The following is a 23332-nucleotide window of genomic DNA, read 5'->3' on the forward strand; positions in this document are numbered from 1 at the left end:
AATTCCAGGATTACAAGATTACACTTATTATTCAAAGTGATGGGTAAGAGAAAACAGTGCTGAAGTCATACAGTTAGGTAGATTTCCTAAATGTAAAATGCTCAGCAAGACTTCTAAAGATAAGTCTAAGATCTTTGGACTGAAAGCAAAGGGTTGAGACTGTCCTGTAGCTTTCAAGATGATGCATACTGAGCAAATCACAGATAAAAAAAAGCTGAAGTGAGCTAAATCCCAAACAGGTGTTCTTCAGCTACATTGCTCTGGACAACTCCACTCTCCCTTCTGTGGCGATGAATTCCTTTTCCGTGGCTCGTTTATCACCTTGACATAGTCTCTCCTTCAGCTTTTCGAGTTCATACTCATGCAGGATTTTCTGTGTCAAGTACTTTTCACGTTTTATTTTGGCTTTCACGTCTGCAGGGACATCAGGAATCATCCATGCTACAAAGAATTTGATGATGAATACAACATGCTGGAAAAAAAGAAAAGAAGCCAGGAGAAATGTAACAGCCCACTACCAAATGACAACTGTTTTATCTAACACCAAATAGATTGCTATTTGTTCACAAACAGAATACATTTCATTTTGCTGTCCTGGAAAAATCCACAACAAGCTCATGTGTATCTGAGATGTGCACAAAGATTCAAACACTTCCTTTTATGCAGAAACTTTCATTCCAAACCATTTATGAATTAGCAAACCCAAGAGGAAGGTGTCAGGTTCTGAAACCTCAGCATCACTTCCCAGTACCTCTGTGTGGCTTCTTAGGAAATTCACATGGTGGTGCTGGTAACACTCAGCTATTTGAGAACTGATAAGATACAATAGAACTGATAAAAGCACTTTAACAACTCCCTTTTCCCATTCAAACTTGCAAGACATTGGCTTAACACTGAAGTGCCAGCTACCCAAATTATTGGTTAAGCTTTTTTTAGCCAATATACACCACAACAGAATGGCCTTCTGGATTTTGAATACAGTCATCTCACATACAGCTCTCTAATGAAACCAGTAGGAGTGTTCATGTCTCTTCCATCTGCACAAAGACCTTTTTTATTTTGCTGTTTTATTTAGATCAAATTCAGCAGTCTCTTCAGCTGTACTCTGAGGTGAACTCCTGAAGTTAAAAGATGTAGTTATAATAATAATTTAGGACATGAGTGTTTAGTATTACTTGGTGAAGGAACTATTGTATACCCTCAGCAATTCTATTTTCTGTAACATTAGTAACTACCTAGAATATCTCTAAGGTACCAATTTCACAAGGAAATTTGTTAGGGAACATACCTCCATAATAATTATGAAGGCCAGTTTTGCAGCAAGAATGTGCCAGAACTGCATACTGTGTAAATATCTCCTCTCATGATCTGGAGGATATCGATAGTCTCTGTACCTGTTGGATAGAAAACATGCAAAGGTGAAATGTCACACTCAGTCTGAGACAGTCTACAAGCTCAGTGACACTTACAGGCAAATACAGCTGTCACTTAAGGAGCCCTTTCATCTTGTTCTAAATGGTCTGTTTCCTTTGGCAGAAAAAAGGTTGCCTCTCAATTTGTTTCCATCTTAGGTTTGCTTAAAGGCCCTCACATTCCCAGCAGCAAGGGTGAGGTGAAGATGTGTGAGAAGTGAAATTCTGCACACAGGTTACTCTTTTTTTTCAGGCAATGATCAAATAATACAGGACAGAGTATTGAATAAATGTGACACGTGTTGACAGATTATGGACTGGACAGATGCAGCATTTAATGGCAGGACAGTCTTCAGTGTGTGTTCTACACTCATGTGTATAAGCAGGATAAAGACTCCTGGGACTTTAAAGCTACAGCATCATACAAAAGCAGCTGCTCCTTGAAGTGCTGGGGTCTTTTTTGCTTGGTTCATTTGTCTGGGGAATTTTTTTTTTCATCAAATCAATACCTTTCTTTTACCGTGGACTCCTCCAAAGTTCGTTCTCAATTCTTCTAGAGCCTCCAGTGCTGCTTCTAGTGAGAAAGGACTATTTTTTTTTTAACAAAAGGATGGCCCAGATTCTTGGTGGTATCTAGCCCAGTAATGACTGACTTTAAATACTGTATCTCATTTTCAGCTTTGGAATGTAAACAACTCCTTAATGATACTTCCTTGTCCACTTATGCATTTCAATCTAAAAACCTTTGAAAATATATGCTGGTTTGCAACCTTAGGGACATGAATCTCCCCCATTGTTCAAAAATCAATAGTTCAATTAAGTAAAAAACCAAAACCAAACCAACATGAGACTCAAACAACAAAAAGGTGATTTTTTTTTTCATTACTGGCACGATCTCTTACCATCTCCTGCACCGCCTTGTTAACAGCTTAAATATTACTTCTCACACTTTAGAACAAGAAGGACATCATTTAATTTCTAGAGGACTATTTAGGTCTGCATTGATGTTTAGACTGTATCTTAAACAAAGTGATAAAGTACTGATTGTTACACCAACCTGCATATGACCAAGTTTTCTGGATTCAGTTTAGGCTTGTTTCTGTCAGGAAAATCTGAGATTTGAAACACTGATAAACTATTGTTGATGTACCCAGACATGGGAGAGTCTTCATTCTCATAATAAGCATAGTAGTAAACTAACCGAGGGATCATATCTGATGTGAAAGCAACAATAAAAGCCTGAAAAAGAAATTGAAAAGAGAACTCAAGGAATTGACATGCAAATCTCCAGAGCAGGCTCATAAAGAGGTTTTGGTACTGTGACTCTGTATCATGACCCAACATCTTTTAAGCAAGAGTGAGCATGATTAGGGCACTTCACCTTGGTAAAGATGCTGCCTGCAGCCTCTGCTGCAAGGACCAGCACTCACTGAACAGTCCTTATGGAAGTCACCAAATCCCAAATATCCCCTCATGCCAAACTGTCTTCTATCTGTGAGGACATCACTCGGTAGAGACAGAGGAGATGTGCTTTTGAGAAAGCACATCAAATCCAGCATGCGATCACTTTCGGAAAGGAGGGGAGCCATTTTCTCCAGCTGCCATAAAAAGGACATGATGGCTACCAGCACGTTTTGCCTGGAAGCCCAAGATACTGAAGATGCTCAGGTATCTTGCCTATTAGGCAATACCTGCAAGTGGTTTCTCTGCTTTTTGCTGCTTCAGACACTTGCAAATCTGATACTGTTTGATATTCTGCATTAAAAAGAGGCAACTCTGTTGCTCAGCATTCTACTTTACGTGATACTTTAGACAAAATATTGGCATAGCATTAGTCCATAAGAAGTACTCGGGGCCACTGCCCCCGCAGGGGGATCCAGAAGCAGGTGAATGAGCAGCATTCCCATAGAAGAGCCTCACAGTGACAAGACAGAAATATCATCTGGCTGACAGAATTAATCTATCTCTGCTGTTCCCTACGGTCCTCTCTGGGCAATGTGCTTCACCAGACTAAGCTTGGGACTGGGTTAAGCCACTCCAAAATGCTGGATAACATAGACAAGGGAACATCATCCAACATATGGACAAACTGAGCCACTCAAATGACCGTATCTCCATGGGGTAACATGAGAAAGTGAATACTGTTGATGAAGGAGAAAAAGCATCAGCTGATTTTTAAATCTGCAAAATCTGAGTAGGTGGAAGAATCAAAGCTGATGCAGGACAGTTAACATACTCACATTAGTGACAACAGACAAGATGGCCATTCCGTTCAGGATCTCCTGCCACACTCCTATGCTGTGTGCTTTTGCAGCCACAGGTCTCCTGTACTGAGTGGTTAATTTCCAGGAGTCTACTCGAATCTCCAGGATATTATTCATCAGTGCAAGGAGAGGAGCCAGGGGAAAGGATGCCACAAAGAGAGTAATGAATCCAAACTGAATGACTGCAAGGGAGAAAAGTGTCAAAACCTGCCCCTACAAACGTACCCTCAGGATGTCAATGAAATATGCACTTTGCCACTCACATACAAACAACAAACCAGGCAAAGCCAGGCTGCACAACAAGTCACCTCCAGGCTGGCCTGAGCTAAGTGACAACCCACCCAAGCCCTGAGACTTCTCTAGTCTCTTAGGGCTTCCACCAAGCAGCATCCAAGGGAAGGGGGCACCTGGGTCCTGTCAAATGACAGAAATTAGGAACGAGGAATCAAACCAGGTTAGTTTTTCTCTACCGCAGTTCATTTTCTTTTTACTCATCAGCTACACTCTTACAAGAGAAGCAGGAAATATTTTTATCAGAGCCTTACCTCCACCCATTGTTATTGGTGTAGTCAAAATCTTAATACCAATTTCGTATGTAATAGTTCACTGGGAAGTCTTAACTTTAGTTTAAGAATTGCAAATAAAATACATATATGACCCCTTTAGTCATGACCAAAATGAACTGTCTGTTGGTACAGAATGTGACAGTTCTCAGTGCAGAGCCAGTACTGCCACTATGTTTCAAAGACAGGAAATAGAACATCTTGACTGGTTTAAGGCAGTGGATAAAAATAAAATTCCCATATACCAGTCACCAGCTCTTCCATGATTTCAGTCATCAGTTCTTCTTCTTAGACAAGGAACCAAATTCCTACTAGCTTAGCAGCCCCAGGCCAGTCCTGGAGTGTTCTGGTTCAGCTGTGATTCAGGAAGAGCAAGGACACCTATGAACAGGCGTAGCTGACAACACTGATGGTTCTGAGTATATTAATTTCACAAGATCACAGTCCTACACAAAATATCATGATGTCTATGAAGTGACAATAATAAAGCCACACATCTTGAGGCAACCTAGGACACTTACAATTACTTCTGCAGAAATAAAACACCACAAAGGTCCACTTTTCAACAAATTTTGTCCTAACAATAGACAAATATGATTTTTTTTTTTTAGTGTCTTTAAGATTTAGTTTGGCTTCAATTTCTAGTTCTAGTTTCTCAGATTTTGTAAAGCAATTTCATATGCTGATCTGTTCATGTTAGCTTTGAAAAATCTGATTGTATTACCCATGCTCCCTCTGCTGGTTTATTGGCCTGTATTGACGCACTCACTGGTGCAACCCTAGAACTAAGTGGATTCTCCCTGATGCAGTTTGCAGATCTCCTGCCTGCAGTACCCATCCTTGCAGGCTGACACTCATCCCATACATACAACTTCCACTGACGTGAGCTGAGAACAAGCCTGGGAACAAGAACAGAACAGACATCAAGGCAGCTGGCTGCACAGAGCATAATGTTCCCCATTCAGAGGAGGGAAACAAACAGTCTTTGCAGCGCTTCTGTGAAATTCCCTGCAGTCTAAGATGCACAGGCAGCTTTTTTTTTCAATTGAGCTGACCTATTTAACCATTTCCAGCAGTTAATCATCTACTGTTCACCAGATGAAAGTGGAGGCATCATCTCATAACAACTGAGCTGCTATTTATTTGGAAGTGTCAGTACAAGGTGCACTGTCCCCAGTTCAATATGTGTATTTTTAAACTTACCCATTTCTAGATATTCATAGAACAGGCCTAAGGCTCCAAACGTCTGCAGATCATGGTCTTGCTCCCAGCGACTGTACAGATTTTCGGGATTGTTTCTGGCCTTCCGGCGTCCCCACCAGTTACAAATCCAGCTGTATAAGCAGAAAAAGTTAACAGTGTGAGCAGGAAATCAAGCATCCCTTCCTCTAAGCAAGCTCCTTGTTGCAGTCTGCTTTTATGTGCATGCCTTTCACAAAAAGTGGCCAAATGTCTGAGTCTGCTTGTCCAAAATCGTGCTTAATTTACAGATTTTTCCTTAGCTTCTTCATATGGCAGTATTTATTATCACTCCTTTCAAGCACTTCCTCTGTCTGTAACATGCACATCTGAGTGAGGAGATGACTTACGGTACAATGGCCTCTTGGATGTTGCCCCAGATCTGCTTGCCAGCCATGACTATGGTGAGCTGGGTCGTCAGCTCTATCAGACAGCCCGCGGGGTCGCACTGCAGAGACAGACCAGGGTTACTGCACGTCAGTAAGGGACCTGCCCAGATCCTATCTACTACTACTGCACAAATGAAAGAAAGAAGAGTTCTTAAAACTTTATAGAACAACACTTAAACTTTCACCTGGACTGCCAGCTATGATACCCTCACAGGAAAGCTGTTACAGATGGGCTTTCAAGGCTCAATGTGCTCGATAAAACACACGCCAAAACATAATGACCATTTGTAGGCAGAGTAATCCAGAGATGCCTCAGGCTGACCACTGTGCAGGTACACAAAGATGGGGCAGCAGGATCTGTGTGCAGCCCCAGCAAGGTGAATCTACGGATAGCTTTCAACCCTGCCCTACCAAGCACCTTCATTTTCTATTCCTACACTAGAGATATCTAAATACTGACAGTATCGAGTAGTTTTCAAGTTTCAACTCTTTATTGAGGCCTTCTTAAAAACTTAGCAGCCAGAGGAGTGTTAGGAGATACTCTTATCAGTAAGCACACCATTATACATTGTGTTTTGCATGAAGTTTTTCCTCCACTACTGACTCCCAAGCAATACTTCACATGAAATACTGTATTTCATCTCTGTACTAACAGCATAATTAGCAATGAAATGAGGGGGGAAGAGCAAAAGCTTACAGATGTGCCTCTTACCAAATGGTTTCTCTGAAAACTTATTGCCTCAAAAAGCCAATGAGGACCCCCAAAAGCCAGAGACTACTTCCCTTTATATTAGCTTTTTTCAACCTAGAGGATTACTTTTAAGGCCTTCGGCGAGACCCACTGCTACTTCAGGAGAACTGGGGCCAAGAAAAGCTTTGCAATTTTTCACCCTTGTGACTGAGAGCCACCAATCTTCACTGCTGGTGCTTCCTTGACTAGCAACAGCAGGAAGAGTCCTTGGAAGCCCCTCCATCAGCCCCAGATGACCAGCTGAGGTCCAGTTCATTCCAGACCAAACCTGCAGCTGGCAGTTTCTAACCGCATGGCTTGGAGGGGATAAAGGGTTTAAACTAGTAGATTATTATTTAATTCACCCTAATCAAGAAAGTCCTACCTACCTCTTCATTTCGCCAGCGATTAAACATGTATGTGTAGGCACCTGGGTAACCAACAAACTTCCCCTTGAAGAAGGCCACGTAAAAACAGGATGAATAGTAGTTGACAAACTGGAACAGAAACATTTTCATAGTGAGCCTGTTCTCATACTCCATATGAGTTCTGGGAATCTCTGTGGAACCAGAAAACAGTAATTTTATTTTCCTCTATTCCCTTTAAAAAGATAGAGATTAATAAATACTCATCATGCACAGTGCCCCTGCATCTCAAAGAAAAGAAAAAAACAGAAAAAGAAAGGCAGCTACAAACAGTTCATCAAACAGTTGTTCTCATCAGGGAGCTGTTCAGATGTTTGTGTCAGACACCCAATGTCAGAGCACCAGTGGCAGGTTATACCTGCATGTCTGCACGCCAAATTTGGCCTAACCTTGATAAGGAACTGAAGGGTGAGGCGAGTTTGAGCAGACACTGGCAGCTGCAGCCAGCGTTCCATACCCAGGACCCGGGCGGGTCCCGGCCTGGGCTGAGCGCAGCTGCCAGAGGAGGGCAGCAGCCCCACGCAAATAAACAGGTTTAGCTCCCTCTGTAACCAATGACCACAGGTAGTGCTGACACTTAAGAAATTCATCTGCACTTGCAAGCAGCAAAGTAACATTACTGAGCCTTCGTGCTTATAATTTGTGCCCTTCAAGAAAAAAAAAAAGATTAAAATATGATGATTTTCTGTTTGGTTTTGGTTTTGCTAGGGGCAATTTTACATATTACTTGTTCTTGCTTTGGTCTAATTTGGCCAAGAGAGAGAGGCAGTACACATCTCCAAGACAAGAGATGGTCCATGATAAATCAAAATAAACTCAATGCAACATCCCATTAAGTGCAAGAAACACCTTTCGATTCTTGATTCTTCTTGTAAGACCTCATAAAAACCCATCACCCAACTGCTTTTGACAGCTGTCCTACCTACAGTTGCCTAATACTTTCAGCTCTCCCCCCTGCGAGCTGAATATTCTGCAGTTACTTCTTTCTATAAAGCACCTGCAGGGACTTGTACATCTAAATCATTAAGGGCAAACAAAATAAAATACATAAGAAGAGCTCTAGGGAAGGATATTTCCAGCAAGCAAGCCACAGTCCAACATAAAACCTGCTACAGCAGCAATAGATCTTTCTGGACGTGCCTGCCAGCTCTCCAGCTCTGGAGTGAGCTTACTGCAGGTAATGCTGCCAATAGCCACAGCCCCAAATCACACATCTCAGGCACAGCTCCTCAGCCTGCTCAGTCACTGCCTTCCACCCGCATTAACTTGGAATCTGTAAACCCATAGCTAAGGGAAATGGTGCCCAGAGAAAACCCTGGAGAATATGCTGTCCTGTCCCATCCCCCAGCTTCCTTCCTGTTCCACTAAAGGAAGAGACAGGACTATCTTGTCCTTCTTCTTGTAAAGGTGGCTGTCAAACCTGTCATCTGCTTTTAGAAACAGATCTTCAGGATTTCTAACTGAAATACTGCTAGATCAAGACAGCTGATCTTGCTTTGGTGACTTGTATTGAAATATAACACATGATAATTTTTAATTATGTTCAGAAACCAGCTTCTGATAACTATTCAAATGCGGGGAAGATGTTCAGTATGGCCATGGAGACAACTGAGCCATTGCTTCAAGCTACAGGTTAATGTCCCAGTGCTCACACTGTGCCTCAGCTGAGGCCAACTGCACACAGAGCACCTCCAGTGGGTTCCTTCAGAGATGATTCCCTGAAAGGTTTGCCTCCAAGAATGCTGCTTACCCATATCAGTAATCCAGATGGCTATTCTCTCATACAAGAAGTTCAGTATCATGATGATGACAAAATTGAGGCAGGAGGCTGTGACTGAGGTTGCCAGCTGGGGGGTCAGGAGCCCGCGGATGGGCTGTAAAGTTTGAGTGTTCTCCATGAGGCTGGCAAAGGCCGCATACACCGCCAGGCGGTAGACGATCACAGCGATCATGCTGGCTATGATCAGGGACACCTAAGGAAAGGACAGAGATTTGAAAGGTAGTTACAGCTCAGTACAGCTACAGCAATGCAGCTTTTGAAATAAGATGTAAGCCACCATGCTTTATACTTTTAAATTTTATTCTTCATGAGTTCAGCAGTGCAGAACCGTGAAGTACACAGGCAAAATAATCTGTTATATTAGATACACTAAACCCAACAAAATTATTTTGTTAACACAAGAAAAGTAGACAATCAAATCCCAATATTAAAAAACAAACCAAACAGTACAGAAGTATACAGACTCATAGAAGGGACGAGTCAGATTATATTAGAAGAGACAAATCAGTTTATATTGTCCACCCTGAAATTCACTCTGCAGGTATTTCTGCAGAGGAATATGTAGATATTTCATTGTAGTGAATACTTTCTTTTTTTTTTCCTTTACTACAATTTTGTTTTGGTATGGTCTGTTAACAGCATATAAGACAGAGAAAAAGTTATCCCTGTGTTAAAAGGTCCAATCAAATTACTAATTAACGACAGATTTCAAAGGCTTTTTTTTTTTTTTTATCTGGACTGAAGTGCATTAGACATGATAGCAAGAAATCTGCAGGATAACAATAAAAGCAAGTGTTAATATCATGATTAAAATAAGTTTATGATGATGTCATGATTAGTGATGAGCAGCAACTCTGGTATATGTTACAATGATGGTTCAAAAAGATGCTCACCCAGAACAATACTGTAGTTCCCGAGACACAGAACCGCACAGCCTGGCTAGTTATAGGCAAATAAGGCTCCATCTCCTGAAACAGTCAAGCAAGCACAGCACAGTTCACAGATCCATAATCTTATTCAAGCATCAAGCAGCACACAGAGCTCTCATCAGCTCTGTGAAAGTGCCCACATCTGAGGAAAACCTTCCAGAACCCACCCGCTGAAAGGGCAGATGGGAGACGACTCTGAATGTGCTGGGGGCAGGGAGGGAAGATCACAACAGGAGCTCTAAATAAAGAATGCTCTACATAAAGACAGTACTCGTAAAGGATGGTCAAACCTTTGCAAACATCAGTCAGTAGCTGAAGGAAAAAGATCACCTCCTTCATGAGGACAGCCAGCACCATTACTGTAATGCCAGGTCAGCTGTCCTACAGCTCCGAGCCCAAAACCAGATTAAATTTTAAGAAATTCTTAACACTGACGTTTCTTAAAATGATCATTTACTTGGATGCACCATGTTTTTCTACACAGCCAGAGAGCAGTTTCCTCCACTCCTTCAATTTATTTTTTTTTTAATTGAAGAAATGGCTCCATTCATTAGTTGCCAATCTCTGCTGCAGCACCAGGCAGACAGGTCTCACCCAAGTGAGTATCCCCATATAGCACACGAACAGTCTTCCATGTTCATGCAAAGTTCTCTTTTTCACAACCAATTCTAAGTCCTAAAATATCAGATTGCGTCTATTAAGAAAGGACTGCTTAAGAATGAATGCCAGTGGAAGAAGGTTTAGTAAAAAATAATCTGAATTGGATAAATCTTTGGGATGAGGCACTACAGCAGGCTTACACTCTTGGAAAAAGGGGCACTGATCATGACAGGAGAGCACAATATTATCAATAAGTACCCTGAACCAGGAAACGCTTGTTTTGTCATGAGAAGATAACGTGCCTGTATAAGGGTGCTGAAGGGAGTTTATTTTCTGTTGCACAGGAGCCCAGAACGTGCTGAACAGGCTGGTGTAAGGTGGTGTAACTACACGGACTGGAACCGCGCTGCGCGTTCCTCCCTGACACAGCCCAGCAGCAGCAGCTCTTCTGCAAGGGTTGCTCCTGGGTGGTGATATTTGTTCTTCAGCCAACCACGTTCATACCAACCCAACGTGATTTTGTTTGGAGTGTGATGTGCTGTTCTCTCAGGAGATACTGCCTGTATCTGCCTAAGTATATTTGCTAAACACAACTATCAATACTGCAGCATTGAGTCACAATGAGTTGTTTGATGATAGCAGTTAAAGGCTCTATTAACAGAACTATAAAAAAACAGCTGAAGATATAAGCACAGATATCAGGTAGTTTTACATAGGCTCATAACATTTTATACTGATTACGTACTAATAAATAATACATACTGTATACTAAGAGCAAATCTTTCACACATTCAAGTTTTCTACTCTAGAACACAATGCAGGCAGCAGTGTGTAATGACAGTTTGAATGGAATGCTTCATTATTTATGTAAATTTATATACTACTGTAATCAGCAAAACCAGACCTTTTCTATCACCTAGTTAAACAGTTTAGCACCATGACCAAATAAGGTGTTAATTTAAGGCCAGTGTGGCTAACTTGTATGATTTGCTACAACTGGTTACTGATGAGGATCACTGCACACCCTGCTGCACCAAAGCTCACGAAAATCCACCAAGGTAATAAATTTAGATGTCATAAAATAAAGGATTGTCCAGTCACTGAATTTTTATAGCAATTATTAATGCATACTTAGAAAGCACAGAACAGGGCAGTATCTCAATTCTGAGATACAAAAAAAATATATTACAGTCCAATTTCTGTTTCTAAAATAAAGTCCAAATAAACCATTCTACCCAAGCGATCTGCATTAATTTAGAGAGAGAACCATTTTCTCCCTCAGGACAGTTGTAGAAATGCACCTCAGCCATGCCAACCCTGCTGTCATCTGCTGCAGTGATTCACCTCACCAGACTCCCGGCTTTGGCCCCTGCTCAGTGTAACCACAGCCCACAGGTCTGTCCATTACTTCCCCATCCTCACAGGACAACCCCCATGGGTTGTGAGCCTGAGCATGGACAGGGGGACACACACAACAGGCAGGCATCTGTTTTTAACTAGCTAATGAAACACTGATTTACCTGAGAGCGTTTTCCAGAGCATGCAGAAGTCACCATCTCAGCAGAGCTACACTCAAACTCAGAGTGCACAGTTGCCAAAGATCACTCTGTAACTCATACAGGTTACAGGCAGAACAGCAGCATTAATGAAGGGGAAGGAGAGACAGAAAAAAATGTCTCTCATAAGAAGTAGATTAGTGTAGTTATTTCCTAATAATTAAGGAGACAAGCCCTGAAAGACAGGGCTACTGTTTATGTAAGAATAATTCTTCCCATGGTCTGGCTAAGCTTCTATTTCTTTTCTGACAACTGTGTTATTTAAGTATACTTGTGACTAAAGTAAGTTGACTTAATTACCTTCCTAGGTAATTCTAGGAAGAGAAAGGATGATTAAATAATATAGAAACTTGAGGTGGTAGATGTTGTATTGGAGTGCAACCATCTAATTGTAAATTTCTCATATAATCTCCATCTAAATTAAATTTAAACAAAGACAATTAACATCTAGTAGGTATTTATACAGAGCATTTAACAGAGTTAAATAGTGTGGTTAATCTCAATTAGATTTACTACAAAGGGCTTTAGCAACCTTCATCTCTCTAGAGTTCCCCAAACAAGCCAAACCACAGTCAGTCCCACTCGTGTATCTTTAGATCGAGACGACTGCTTCTTCCTGTGCTCTGCAGGGAGGAGAAAGTTTAGAGCCCTGAAGATTTCAGAGACTGCTTCCCTGAAACAGGAAGGACACTGTAAAGATCGTGTTAGCCAAGTGAAAGCTATCAACTCTGCCTTTGTATTCCCAATTTAATACATCAGTTTCCAGCAGAAATTAAAATTAGTAGAGGATAACTAATGAAAGTGATACACAAATTCCAGAAGCAAAACTGCCCTGTTCTCCTTTATTCTGTCTCAAAATCTTAAACAAATGACATCTGCAGGAAAAGAGCTATGGTCCAACAGATGGGGTAAGCCTGTCATGTGCAGGAGGCCAGCGTGCTGATGGCCTTCAGTTCTTGTCACCTTTAGACCAGAAAGCAGGAGAGCCACACCACACTGGCCCTGCGCCAGGGGAAACGAGCCCCTGCATTCATTGGTGCTAACACAGCTATGCTGCTTTCAGCATTTCAGTGCTTCTCTCTGACAGCAGTCAATCAACCAGCACAAGCCTCAGCACTGGCTGGATGCCTTCAGCGAGAAAACAAAACATTTCCAAATCCTGCTCTCATCTTGGAGGCCATTTTTGTGTTCAGTGAGGATGTACCAAACTCGCTGCTGCCATGAATCCCGCTCTCTGGAGATGCTGTAGCCAGGGGCCTGCCCTGCTCCAGGACAAATGTGGCACTGCTTATGTGTGGCACACAAATCTTTGCCTTGCCATGAGATGTTTCTGAGACAGAAATCTCACATTATCAAACTGTCAGAATGCAACCAAATCTGTGTGCGTGTCAACACAGCACACTCATTACCTGAGTTACAGGATTCTTCTTCTTTTGGGTGCACTTGGCCTCGTACTCAGGCCTCAGCTGCAGTTGTTGCTGTTCCTCCTCAAAATCGACCAAATCCCACTCGTATTTCAGTCTAGCTTGCCGTCTCTTCCAAAACTCCAAGAAAAGTGTAACTGCAATTTGGCAATGTTAAAATACAGTTAAGGGAGAAGTGAAGAGGATAACGAACCAAGTTAAACTTCTTTCTGCACTGGCTCCTATTCTGTGGTCTTAGTTACTAGCTAATGGAATTCCAGAAGCAGATGACAAGGAAGATATCAAGACAGGATATGGGTAATTCCATGGTTATGATGCCCATGTTCAATTACAGTTTAACTAATTTTCATATGCAAATAGCAACACAGAAGTAACACATGACTGTGGTAATTTAACTAACTGCTTGTGTATAAACCTGTAACACATAAACAACTATTACAAATAAGCAGAACTGTTTTCAAGTAGTATGTTCAAAGATTTCTGTTACTTTTTGATGATTATTTGATATCACGGTCATTGTACAGATGGTGAATGTCTGATGCTGTTCAAATGATGAAGAGCGAGGCTGGCTTAAGAAATTTCTAAGAGACTAAAGGGAACTAATTTTATATATCAAGTAAACAACCACAAAGACTATAATACTGTATAACATTTCTAAAGCCCTCTATAAACTAGTTTAAAATGTAATCCTCTAGTAATATGACTGTTGTTATTTGAACTGGAGAGGCTTTACTGTTTACACAAACACGGGGAAGCTTATCTTCTTTCTGCAGTTCTAAAACCTTTTACTGATACTTCCTGAATGACTAATCCATGTCACTCAAATGCTCATGCTTAAAACCAAAAAAAAGTTTAGTAAAATAGCCATACATCATCATCTTATTTGAACTTTTTTTGAGAATTCACTATGAAAAACGTTAGTGGCTAGATACTTCAATAAACACACAAACATCTTCCATTAGCAAACAAAGATCTTTCTGTGTTAATGAATTATCTACATACAAATCAAAGATTTAATTATGATATTTCCTACAAACAGTATGCAACAGGGGAAAAGGTTTTTAAGGAAATAAGAAACATTACTGTACTATCATGCATCTATAAACCTTCACAGAGTTTAAGACAATAACATGTATTCAAGACAATGTGATCTTAAAGTCTGAACCAGACTTTCTTTGTGAAACCATGCCAGCAGAAAGTCAGGAAATCCACCTACTTCTGCATTACCAAAACATACTATAATGTATGAACATCACTGGAGTAGAAATTCTCATCCTACAGGTGATGCTAATGAAGTGGTAGTGATGGACCACCACTCAGAGCAAGGACACAAAAGCTTTCAGTGTCCCCCTCAGGAGTTTGCCCAAAATCTCATCATTGCTTGACATAAAACTTATCTGATGTACTCACCCCATATGCCCATGAAAATGGCAAAAAAAAGAGTTGCCACGTTGTCAAACAAATGGGAATACTGCAACAGAACACACAGGGACAGGTTAGTACCAAAACAGTTTTCAGTATGAACAAAAACGACAAGTGGGTGGAGAAGGAGACACAGACCTGGGAGGACTCACAGGTGGTGTTCAGTCTCCAGTAGTCACACTCCCGGTCACAAAGAGGGCACATGATGATCTCTCCTCCAATCGCAGAGTCACAGATTTCTTTGCTGAGGAGAAAAACGTTGTAAAGTGCCTGTTTTCACAGCTTCTGACAAACTTACGTATGACATTTATTTAAAAAAGAAATTAAGAGTTTCATTTTTTCACAGCTCAACATTCTCAGCTTCACAGACAAGATGCCAGCTCTTGTCCCATTCACTGGTGTTAACCTGTGGCTGGTCTGGACAAGCCAAGGAACACAGCAGCTGCTGCAAGGAGGAGAACTAGCAATCCACTTGGTATGGGCTTGCTGGTTTCTCAGTAACAAGTTGGAAGCCTGGAAGCAGTTGTACTGCACATGCACTGTCTTCAGGTGAGATGTAAACCATGTTATTTCTTGTGGGGTTAGTAGCTGATGAGAAATAAAGGTTTATATCTCACTGGAAAGGTAAAAAGCTCTCAAAACACCTTTTCTAAAAACAGAGGTATTAATCAGCTTTGCTATCTACAGTAAAATTTGCTATTTCAATTTAACTGCTACAATGGGCTAAGTTTACAATCCTATGATAGCCCTTGAGCATCCTGAGAAATCTGAACATGTGTAGAGTATTCCCAGGTGAATTCTGAACCTAGCTAAAATATAACTCTCAAAACAACGTAATTCAATGGAATGGATGAGAATTTTAACCTGTTATTCGTCTTTTATGGTTAAACTTCACAATTTTCTGGAAGCCTTCTAACAAAAAACAGTAAGCAATGAAACGTTAACTCTCTTTTCCTCTGTGAAACTGTTCACACTGGCCCCCAAAATCCCTGAATGCAATAAATCTTGGGACCCTTAAAGGAACAAACACAATGCTTACTTTAAAAGAAGTAAACTCTGGCTTCGGAGATACTGGATCCCTCTTTGACTGGATGACCTTTGACTGTCCTGTGCTCATGTTTTGGTACTACAAATGATCACCTACTCAAAAAGGTGAACGGACTACTTTGCAAGAGTTTAAAATAGAAAAGCTTAAGACAACAATGAACACTGGAAAATTTTGAGAGATGTCAGTGGCAGTCTTAGGGCTTTATGTATTGCAGACACTCCAAAAGAACAAGCTATTGCCAAATGGCAATAAAATATTGCTTTTCACCTACAAAATGAGTCTTACTAATTGTGACTGTAGCTGTTCACCACCATTTCCATCATTAGAGACACCTCAGGAACAAATCTGTCTCCTCTCATGAGCTGTAAAAGCTTGTTAGCTGTGATTTTTTTCACGAACAGTATTTTCACATTGCTTAGCTTTTCCCATCGTAAGCCCAGGAGGTTTTCAACACTAAACTCACCTGCTCATATTTTCATCCATTGTAAACAAGCCATAAAGAAAACACATTAAGCCAACAACTGCAGCAAGGAATAACATCTCAGTGTAAAATCCCAGCCAGGCAAAATAGATTCCAATCTTCTCACCATAGTACTTCCTGAATTAAAAAAAAAAAAAAAAAAACAACAAGGCAATTAATAGGAATACAAAGGAAAGTTTAAACCTGCAATAGAGCAAAGTAGCCAGATTCAAAATTAAAAACTTGGCAAAATTCTTAACAGATGAGTAAAGGAAATGATGTACACTGGAAAAATGACACTTGAATCTAGGTGTGAGAACTTGTGCCATGTGAATGAACCTTTTTTGAACCTTTTTTAACTCCTAGCAGAAGCTCCAGCTTTAAATATCATTCTTTCTCCTTCCCACAGGTTAATATCAATGAAGATTTATTTGTTTGATTCTCCAAGGAGATATACAAATGAAACTGGGCACAACAGTTCAGGTCATATGCTTGGAATGAATGTGTAATTCACAGAAACACAACTGGTTGTGTTTTGAGTGGGGCAACTGCAACCTGTGAATAAAGTAATGGCTTCCTTGTATCGTATGAGATGAATCAAAAAGACCTTGGGTAAGATTAGTTTAAATTTAGGTTTAGTACGGAGTTAAGAGTCAAACTTCAAAACTGATGTTATCACTGTTTTTCCAATTTCAAAATTTCAAATCAAGCTTTAAAAATTGTGTCAGATACTGATTACAAAATGCAAAGTATTATGTGTCCCTCTACAGCTGAATTATCTGCAATATCCCTGACCCTAGGAGCACTGGCTAGGCTGATTTGAAAGAAGACATTTTCCCAGTTGCTAGTAAAAACCTGTGTCATATCTTTCAAGGACCTGCTGCTTCATTAAGTAGCCAATAATCCTCATATCTTAAAAGTAACAAAAGGATCCCAACAGGATCAAGTTACAAATGAATACACACTCATATTACAGAGAAATAAAACAGAGGCAGCACTTTACCTGATGAGGTCCAAGGGCTGCTCCTTGTAGAACCGCAGGAAGCGGGCCCACTCCATGTACAGGGTGTACCTCTCGTTGTCACAGTGGGGGTCATTGGCCTTCTTCCAGTACTGGCACTGGGAGCAAAGCAAAGGAAAGGTGCAACACCTCACCGACAGGCTCAAATGCTACAATGTAGGAAACAAAGTCTGTGCAATCTTTGCACTCTACTTCACCACTTTACTTAAGCAGAATCCTTTTTATATATGTTGTGTTTTAAGATAACAGACATGAGCCAGCAGTGTGCCCAGGTGGCCAAAAAGGCCAACAGCCTCCTGGCCTGGATCAGAAACAGTGTGACCAGCAGGAGCAAGGAGCTGATGGTGCCCCTGGACTCAGGACTGGTGAGACCACACCTTGAGCACTGTGTCCAGTTTTGGGCACCACAGTACAAGGACACTGAGGGGCTGGAGTGGGTCCAGAGAAGGACAGCGAGGCTGGTGAGGGGGCTGGGAAACATGCCTTATGAGGAGCAGCTGAGGGAACTGGGGTTGTTCAGCCTAGAGGAGACTGAGAGGAGACCTTATTGCTCTCTACAGCTACTTAAAAGGAGGTTGTAGAGAAGCTGGTGTTGGTCTCTTCTCCCAAATAACTGATGATAAGATGAGAGGAAGTGGCCTCAAGTTGCTTCAGGGTAGGTTTTGTTTGGACATTAGGAAGAATTTCTTCAGTGAGAGAGTGGTGATGCATTGGAACTGGCTGCACTGGAGGCTATGGTCTAGTGGTTAGGGAAATGTTGGGAAGAAGGTTGGACTTGATGATCCTATAGATCCTTTCCAACCATAGTGATTCTATGTTTCAGAAAACTTCAGTCAGTCTCAGGCACTGGGTTAGCTGGCATGCAAGCACAGTGTGTCTGCAGCAGCATCCTGCTGGTGCCACACACTCCTGTGCACTACAGACACTGCAGTGAATGGTTTGCTCCTTTACACTGGGGTAATATATGCAACTGCAGAAGTTCAAACTTCTCTAAAGTTGAAAAATAATGCAAATTTAATTCCCATTCTCTGTACTTCAGTCTCACTGTAAACTGCCCAGCCCAAAGCATTTCACTGCGAGATGTACACTTGGGGGCCATAAATTGCAGCAGCTTCCCACCTCCAGCCAGAGCCCTCTCATGTACTCGGGGCTGTGGCTCCACCATGCAAGGCAAGGATGTGAAAAATGAAATTCTGACATGAATTCACTTCAGTGGTGTTTGTCACTATCCTCCATCTACCTGTCAAATACTGAGACAATTATGGAACTTCAGGTTTCCAGAAATGAAACTGCACAAAATAACCACAGTTTCCAACAGCTCTTGTAATTTTATTTCTGTGTTGTAGAACTCTGTCTTTAGAAATATTCAGCTATGTCAGATAGTCAGTTTGGTTTCCTTTTGGTTTTTTTTTGAATGTCGTTAATGTCATTCAACATTTAGGTTTTGAATGTCTTCAGCATTTAAGTTTAAACAACCTAAAGTTCAAATTCTAAAAATATTTTAAAAGGTTAAATAGTTATTTTTTAGACAATGATTTGTGAGTCTGGCTCAAGATTTTTGCATTTTTTTCATACGACTTCTTAGCATTTGAGGTTGGTAGTGCTTGTATAGAAAAGATTCTTGTAAAACTGCTTTTTATTATCTGTGGTTTGGTACCACAGTACCAAAATACTTCCCAGCCTAGATCAGTCATTAGACAAGTGACCACACCACACTGATCTGCAGGGCCCATGGAACAAATCTGATCAGTCCCAACATGGAATGGTTCCAAAAGCAGTTACCTAACTCCAGGTAGGATGTGCTGCTGTATTCCTGCAGTGTGTCTACATACACACCCTGTACACACACACACAGCTGAACGCAGGCATCTCCAGTGGGTTCTCATTCCTTGTCATCATCTTTATTATGTACTATCACCTAAGCTGTAGCATAGATATTACAGGAATATACTATAGAATAAGTATTTTACAAATTACATGACTGACACAGAAGTATATGCTAGAAACTCATCCAGAGGCAGAAACATTTCAGCACCTAAGAGCCAAACAGTAGGGCTGGCAGACATGTCTTGTGCAGTATAAAACAGAATCAATTACCAGCACAAATGGAAGGCTTGGAGAACATTTTCATTTCTGCTGGGAACAGCAAATGTCACAGTAGGTAAAAGAGTAAAAACACTGGGGAATGCTCAAGGGAGCAGAAAGCTGAAATACTTACATCATGAAGAGGATATGCAGCTGTGTAGGTGCCATTATTTAGCAGTCTCTTAATCCCAAATTTTTTCTTCCCTTCTTCTGTTCCGTATGGACATCGTGTAAGAATATAATTAACCTGAGATTCAAACACAAGAATTTCAGACCTTCCCTGCTTTAAGGCCATTTAACAGAAACCTGTAGTTGTTTCACACGGTGTGTAATCTGCAAGAACAATACGCAAAAGCAAAAAGTGTTTCTTCAGAAGGCCCTCCCCCCCATAGGAGACCCCTGAAGGCACAGCTTGCCTTGTGGACATCCACAAGATCCATTCCAACAAGTACTATTCCAGATTTCTGAGAAAGATGCACAGGCCCCTGGGCTTCCTCGCCTTTACCAACAGATATCACTGTCTATAAACTCCTTCCTTGCAGGAGTATCCCAACAGGACCACGACAATCTACATGTAAGGAGAAGCAGGCAACTTAACATACGTACTATTCTGTTTCTCATGGAGGGTGAGAAGAACGTGTTCTCGTCATTAATGAGGTACAGCTCCTGCTTGTCCTTGCTGAATGGTGCCGTGAAATAATCTGGTTCAGGATGCATCACCTTCTCGGGAAGCCTGAGTGGTGCAAGCATACAGTCCAGGGGGTTCTCCACTGTGGAGGGGATGTCATTTTCTTTGATGGGAACTTTAATGTTCAGCACTTCTGCATACGTGATCAGAACCTCCCATGGGGCATGGATCTTCACAAAATAAATCTTGCCATCTTCAGATTCCTGCCCCAGGGAAGTTAAATCAGACATCAGACTAAACTGGGTTTTATTGCGAGATTTATCAGAGTAGTTGTACAAAATTCACTGCCTTTAGTTTTGAATGCTTTATAACAAAAAAAAGAGAGGGAAATAGGGAGATATTTTGTGTGTATCTGTGTTTTAAGTGAAAAGCTTATCTGAGTGGTTGGTTGTTCATGAAAATAACATTTGCACTACTGAAAGCTCATGAAGGCTTTTCAAACTACATTAACCTTGTACACCGAGGCCTAAAAACTCATTGCACTCTGAGAGTGTAGGAGTGTGCAGGACTGGCCCCTTGGCAGCACCCGTCCTGCAGGGCCCCGTGCTGGACTCTGAAGCTATTCCTTCCTGGAGGGAGCAGTTTTCCTTCAGCAGAGCAGAGCACACAAGACTGCAGAAACCGCTTACCAACCAGAGCTAAGATCTGTTACAGCCTCGCAGCTGTGATAAGGAATAATCTTATCACAGGCCTCACCCCACAGCACATGCTCTTTACTGTTCCTCTGCTTGCACAGCAGAAAACAGCAATCAAAAAGTGTTTTTAACAGACTGCTCAACGAATCCCCAGCTGGGGATGTTACAGAGCCTGAACTTCGTGTGGAGTTAGTCTGCCCAGCCGAATGTCAGGCTGAGGGAGACCATGCTGCCTGGGGAAGTCAGCAGCCCTGTTCTCCAGTTATCAAACAGAACAGCAACACTAATGAAGCATCCTCAAGCTGTTACACCAAGGTCCTTCCTCACCACCACAACCAGTGGGCACACATTAATCCAGTCCCTGAACTCCCACACGTGTTACTGGTTGCTAGGTGGGACCACATCTAGCTGGGAGCACAAGTCCCATTTGCAGGGGCTAAATGAAGTCACAGCTCTTCTGGGGCGTCTCACTTTTGGTTACAAAATCAAAACCCACCACTTCCTCCTGAACCAGAATTACTTTGTTCCCACAACTCTTCTGAACTTATCTGGAAAAATAACTCAGATCAGCACATATCCTTGTTTTGTCTAAACTAGACACACTTCACTGAAATCTGCTAGAATCATTTGTAATTTTTCTTAAAGAAACAAAGTAGTATATATCAATTGGTAATTTGCAGGTCTATTTCTTGGTCCTATTTTTTCCTTTGTGTGTGTGTGGTTTTTGCTTGTGTTTTTTTTTTTGTTTGTTTGTTTGTTTGGGGTTTTTTTGTTTGGGCTTTTTTTGTTTGTTTTTCTTTTTACCTTCTTGTCTTCTGTTTCTAGTTCCAAACCAGCCTTTTGCAGATTGCTCTCAAATTCTCTTCTTCTTTCCTGAAAAGAAATAAAGATCCTTTATTAAATGACCAAGTCAGCAACCAGCTGATCACTTACTGATGACTCCACTGTTTTTCACCCCTCCTAACTGCCTTGATGACAACCCCTTACTGCTATGTGACCTTTGTAAAAGAATGCACACATTTTTTCAAACATAGGTAAAAACCCACTTCCTTTTCCTGCTTGTCAGTGGAGTAGGCTGCCCTATTTGCATTGCATTCAGATAAATGAATACAGACTGAACAACAGCTTTAATGACCCTCAAATCTACACCATGAACACTGAAGTATTTTCCTGTGTTAGTGGCCTTGCCTTTTTTACTTGTTACATCTGATTTCTGTCAAATATTATTTAATATCAAATTAGACAGCGGCCTAGATAAACTGGTAAATATGATAATTCCAGAGGTCTAGCACATTCTGGGGGCACATACAATTCCATGCACTATTTTTTAATTAACTGATCCCACAACCCTGTCTGCATGCACCTGCACAAACACACCAGAGAACTTGTTTGCTGGCCCACTGATCTAACAGAGGACAATACAACCAAAAGGTGATTTATGATAACATTTGAAAGGACTATACAAAAGCTGACATTCAAGCTTGATATCCAAAGCTATGTGCTATTCTGGATTACATTTTCTCCACACAAAGCACGCTGGCATATGTTCTTTCCTCAGCAAACACTGGATGAGAGCCAAATAAGTCAGCTCAGAGGGTAGAGACACCAGCGAGCTCCTCCTCCAGCTGTGCTGCCCTGTAATAGAGCCAGAGGGTCTGGCCCCATCTTACTGATCTTTCCTCACTATACACTTTGTGTGAGGAATAGCAGTGCCCTAATGGAAATTATGCTCTTTTTACCACCTTCCTCTCTTCCCATAAGCCACCTTCTCCAAAGCCCATGTCAACGTACTATACTTTCCAGTCACTTGAAACAACCATCTCTGAAGGAAAAAATCAGTCTACTGAAAAAAACCAATGCTCCACCTTTTCTTGCCAAATACTGCTTTTCTTCATGTTGCTGTCAAAGGCTTAAAATGGACAAAATGTACCATTGGAGCACTGTGGCCTATAAAGGAGAGCGTCTAGTTGAGGATTCACCTCTTGAAACACTGCTGTGTTTATCTTGGAAACCTGTCCAGGGTAACTTCACACTTGGTTCCAATGAACCATCCTGATAAGAGTAACAAAGCAAGATCCGAAGTCCAGCAGGACCAATATGCCCAGCACAGAGGCAGCACTGCATGATTAGCTATCCAAGGGAGACAGGCAACTGTTATAAACCTGCTTCTTCAGAATGATGCTGTTACTCCTAGTGATCAATAAACAGGAGAATAAAGTAATTTTGAGCTACGTGGTGCCTGTGAGAAAGCAGAAGTTTCTGTCTGACATGGTGAAAAGTGGGAAAGGATCAGATAAAATTCCTTTCTATGCGCCACTGGGGACAGGGAGACTTTGCTTCCACTGAGCATAGGAACAAATTACTCTGCACAGAGATCCCAAAGTCCTAATGCTCTGGAGTTTCTTGTGAAGAAATAACACTTGTGGACAATGCAGACTGTGTCTTAGTCATACATTAATAATTTGTTAGATGCTTTTAAAACTTACATTTATTTTTCCACGTTCACATACATCTCATATACGGACAATATATTTCCACTTATCTGCTGAAGGCTTTGAGAAAAACCTTCTCAAGGTTTGTCTCACAAAAACTCAATCCTAAGTTTTGTTTAGAGAGACTCTGTGGTTAATGATTTATTCATTGTTGTGGTTTGAGGCTTGGA

The 23332-nt window shown here is 41.2% G+C and overlaps 1 protein-coding gene across 1 annotated transcript; it reads right to left on the reverse strand.

The window, feature by feature from the left end:
• Positions 1-250: 250 nt before the first annotated feature.
• ANO5 (anoctamin 5) lies at positions 251-22451 on the reverse strand. The gene is made up of 18 exons (XM_008937727.1): positions 22410-22451; positions 21475-21543; positions 19954-20238; positions 19481-19594; positions 17245-17360; positions 16245-16379; positions 14872-14977; positions 14722-14782; positions 13297-13448; positions 9696-9770; positions 8773-8995; positions 6987-7156; positions 5829-5926; positions 5443-5573; positions 3653-3858; positions 2470-2651; positions 1289-1394; positions 251-472 (listed from the first exon to the last, which is right to left on the reverse strand). Exons 1-18 carry the CDS (start codon positions 22449-22451, stop codon positions 251-253), a joined length of 2493 nt encoding a protein of 830 aa, XP_008935975.1.
• Positions 22452-23332: the final 881 nt, after the last annotated feature.

Source organism: Merops nubicus, unplaced genomic scaffold (genome assembly GCF_000691845.1).
Source record: "Merops nubicus isolate BGI_N331 unplaced genomic scaffold, ASM69184v1 scaffold53293, whole genome shotgun sequence".
NCBI classification, from domain to species: Eukaryota; Metazoa; Chordata; class Aves; order Coraciiformes; family Meropidae; genus Merops; species Merops nubicus.

Bases quoted from the DNA above. Each gene is read 5' to 3' on its own strand.
- ANO5 (XM_008937727.1), bottom strand. From the start codon at position 22,451: ATGGGCTTTGGAGAAGGTGGCTTATGGGAAGAGAGGAAGGTG. The intron at 16,380-17,244 runs GTAAAGTGCTGC...TTTTTAATTCAG, and splicing joins CAGCCCTTGGACCTCATCAG to GAAGTACTATGGTGAGAAGA. The intron at 3,859-5,442 runs GTAAGTTTAAAA...TCTCCCTTGCAG, and splicing joins CTATGAATATCTAGAAATGG to TCATTCAGTTTGGATTCATT.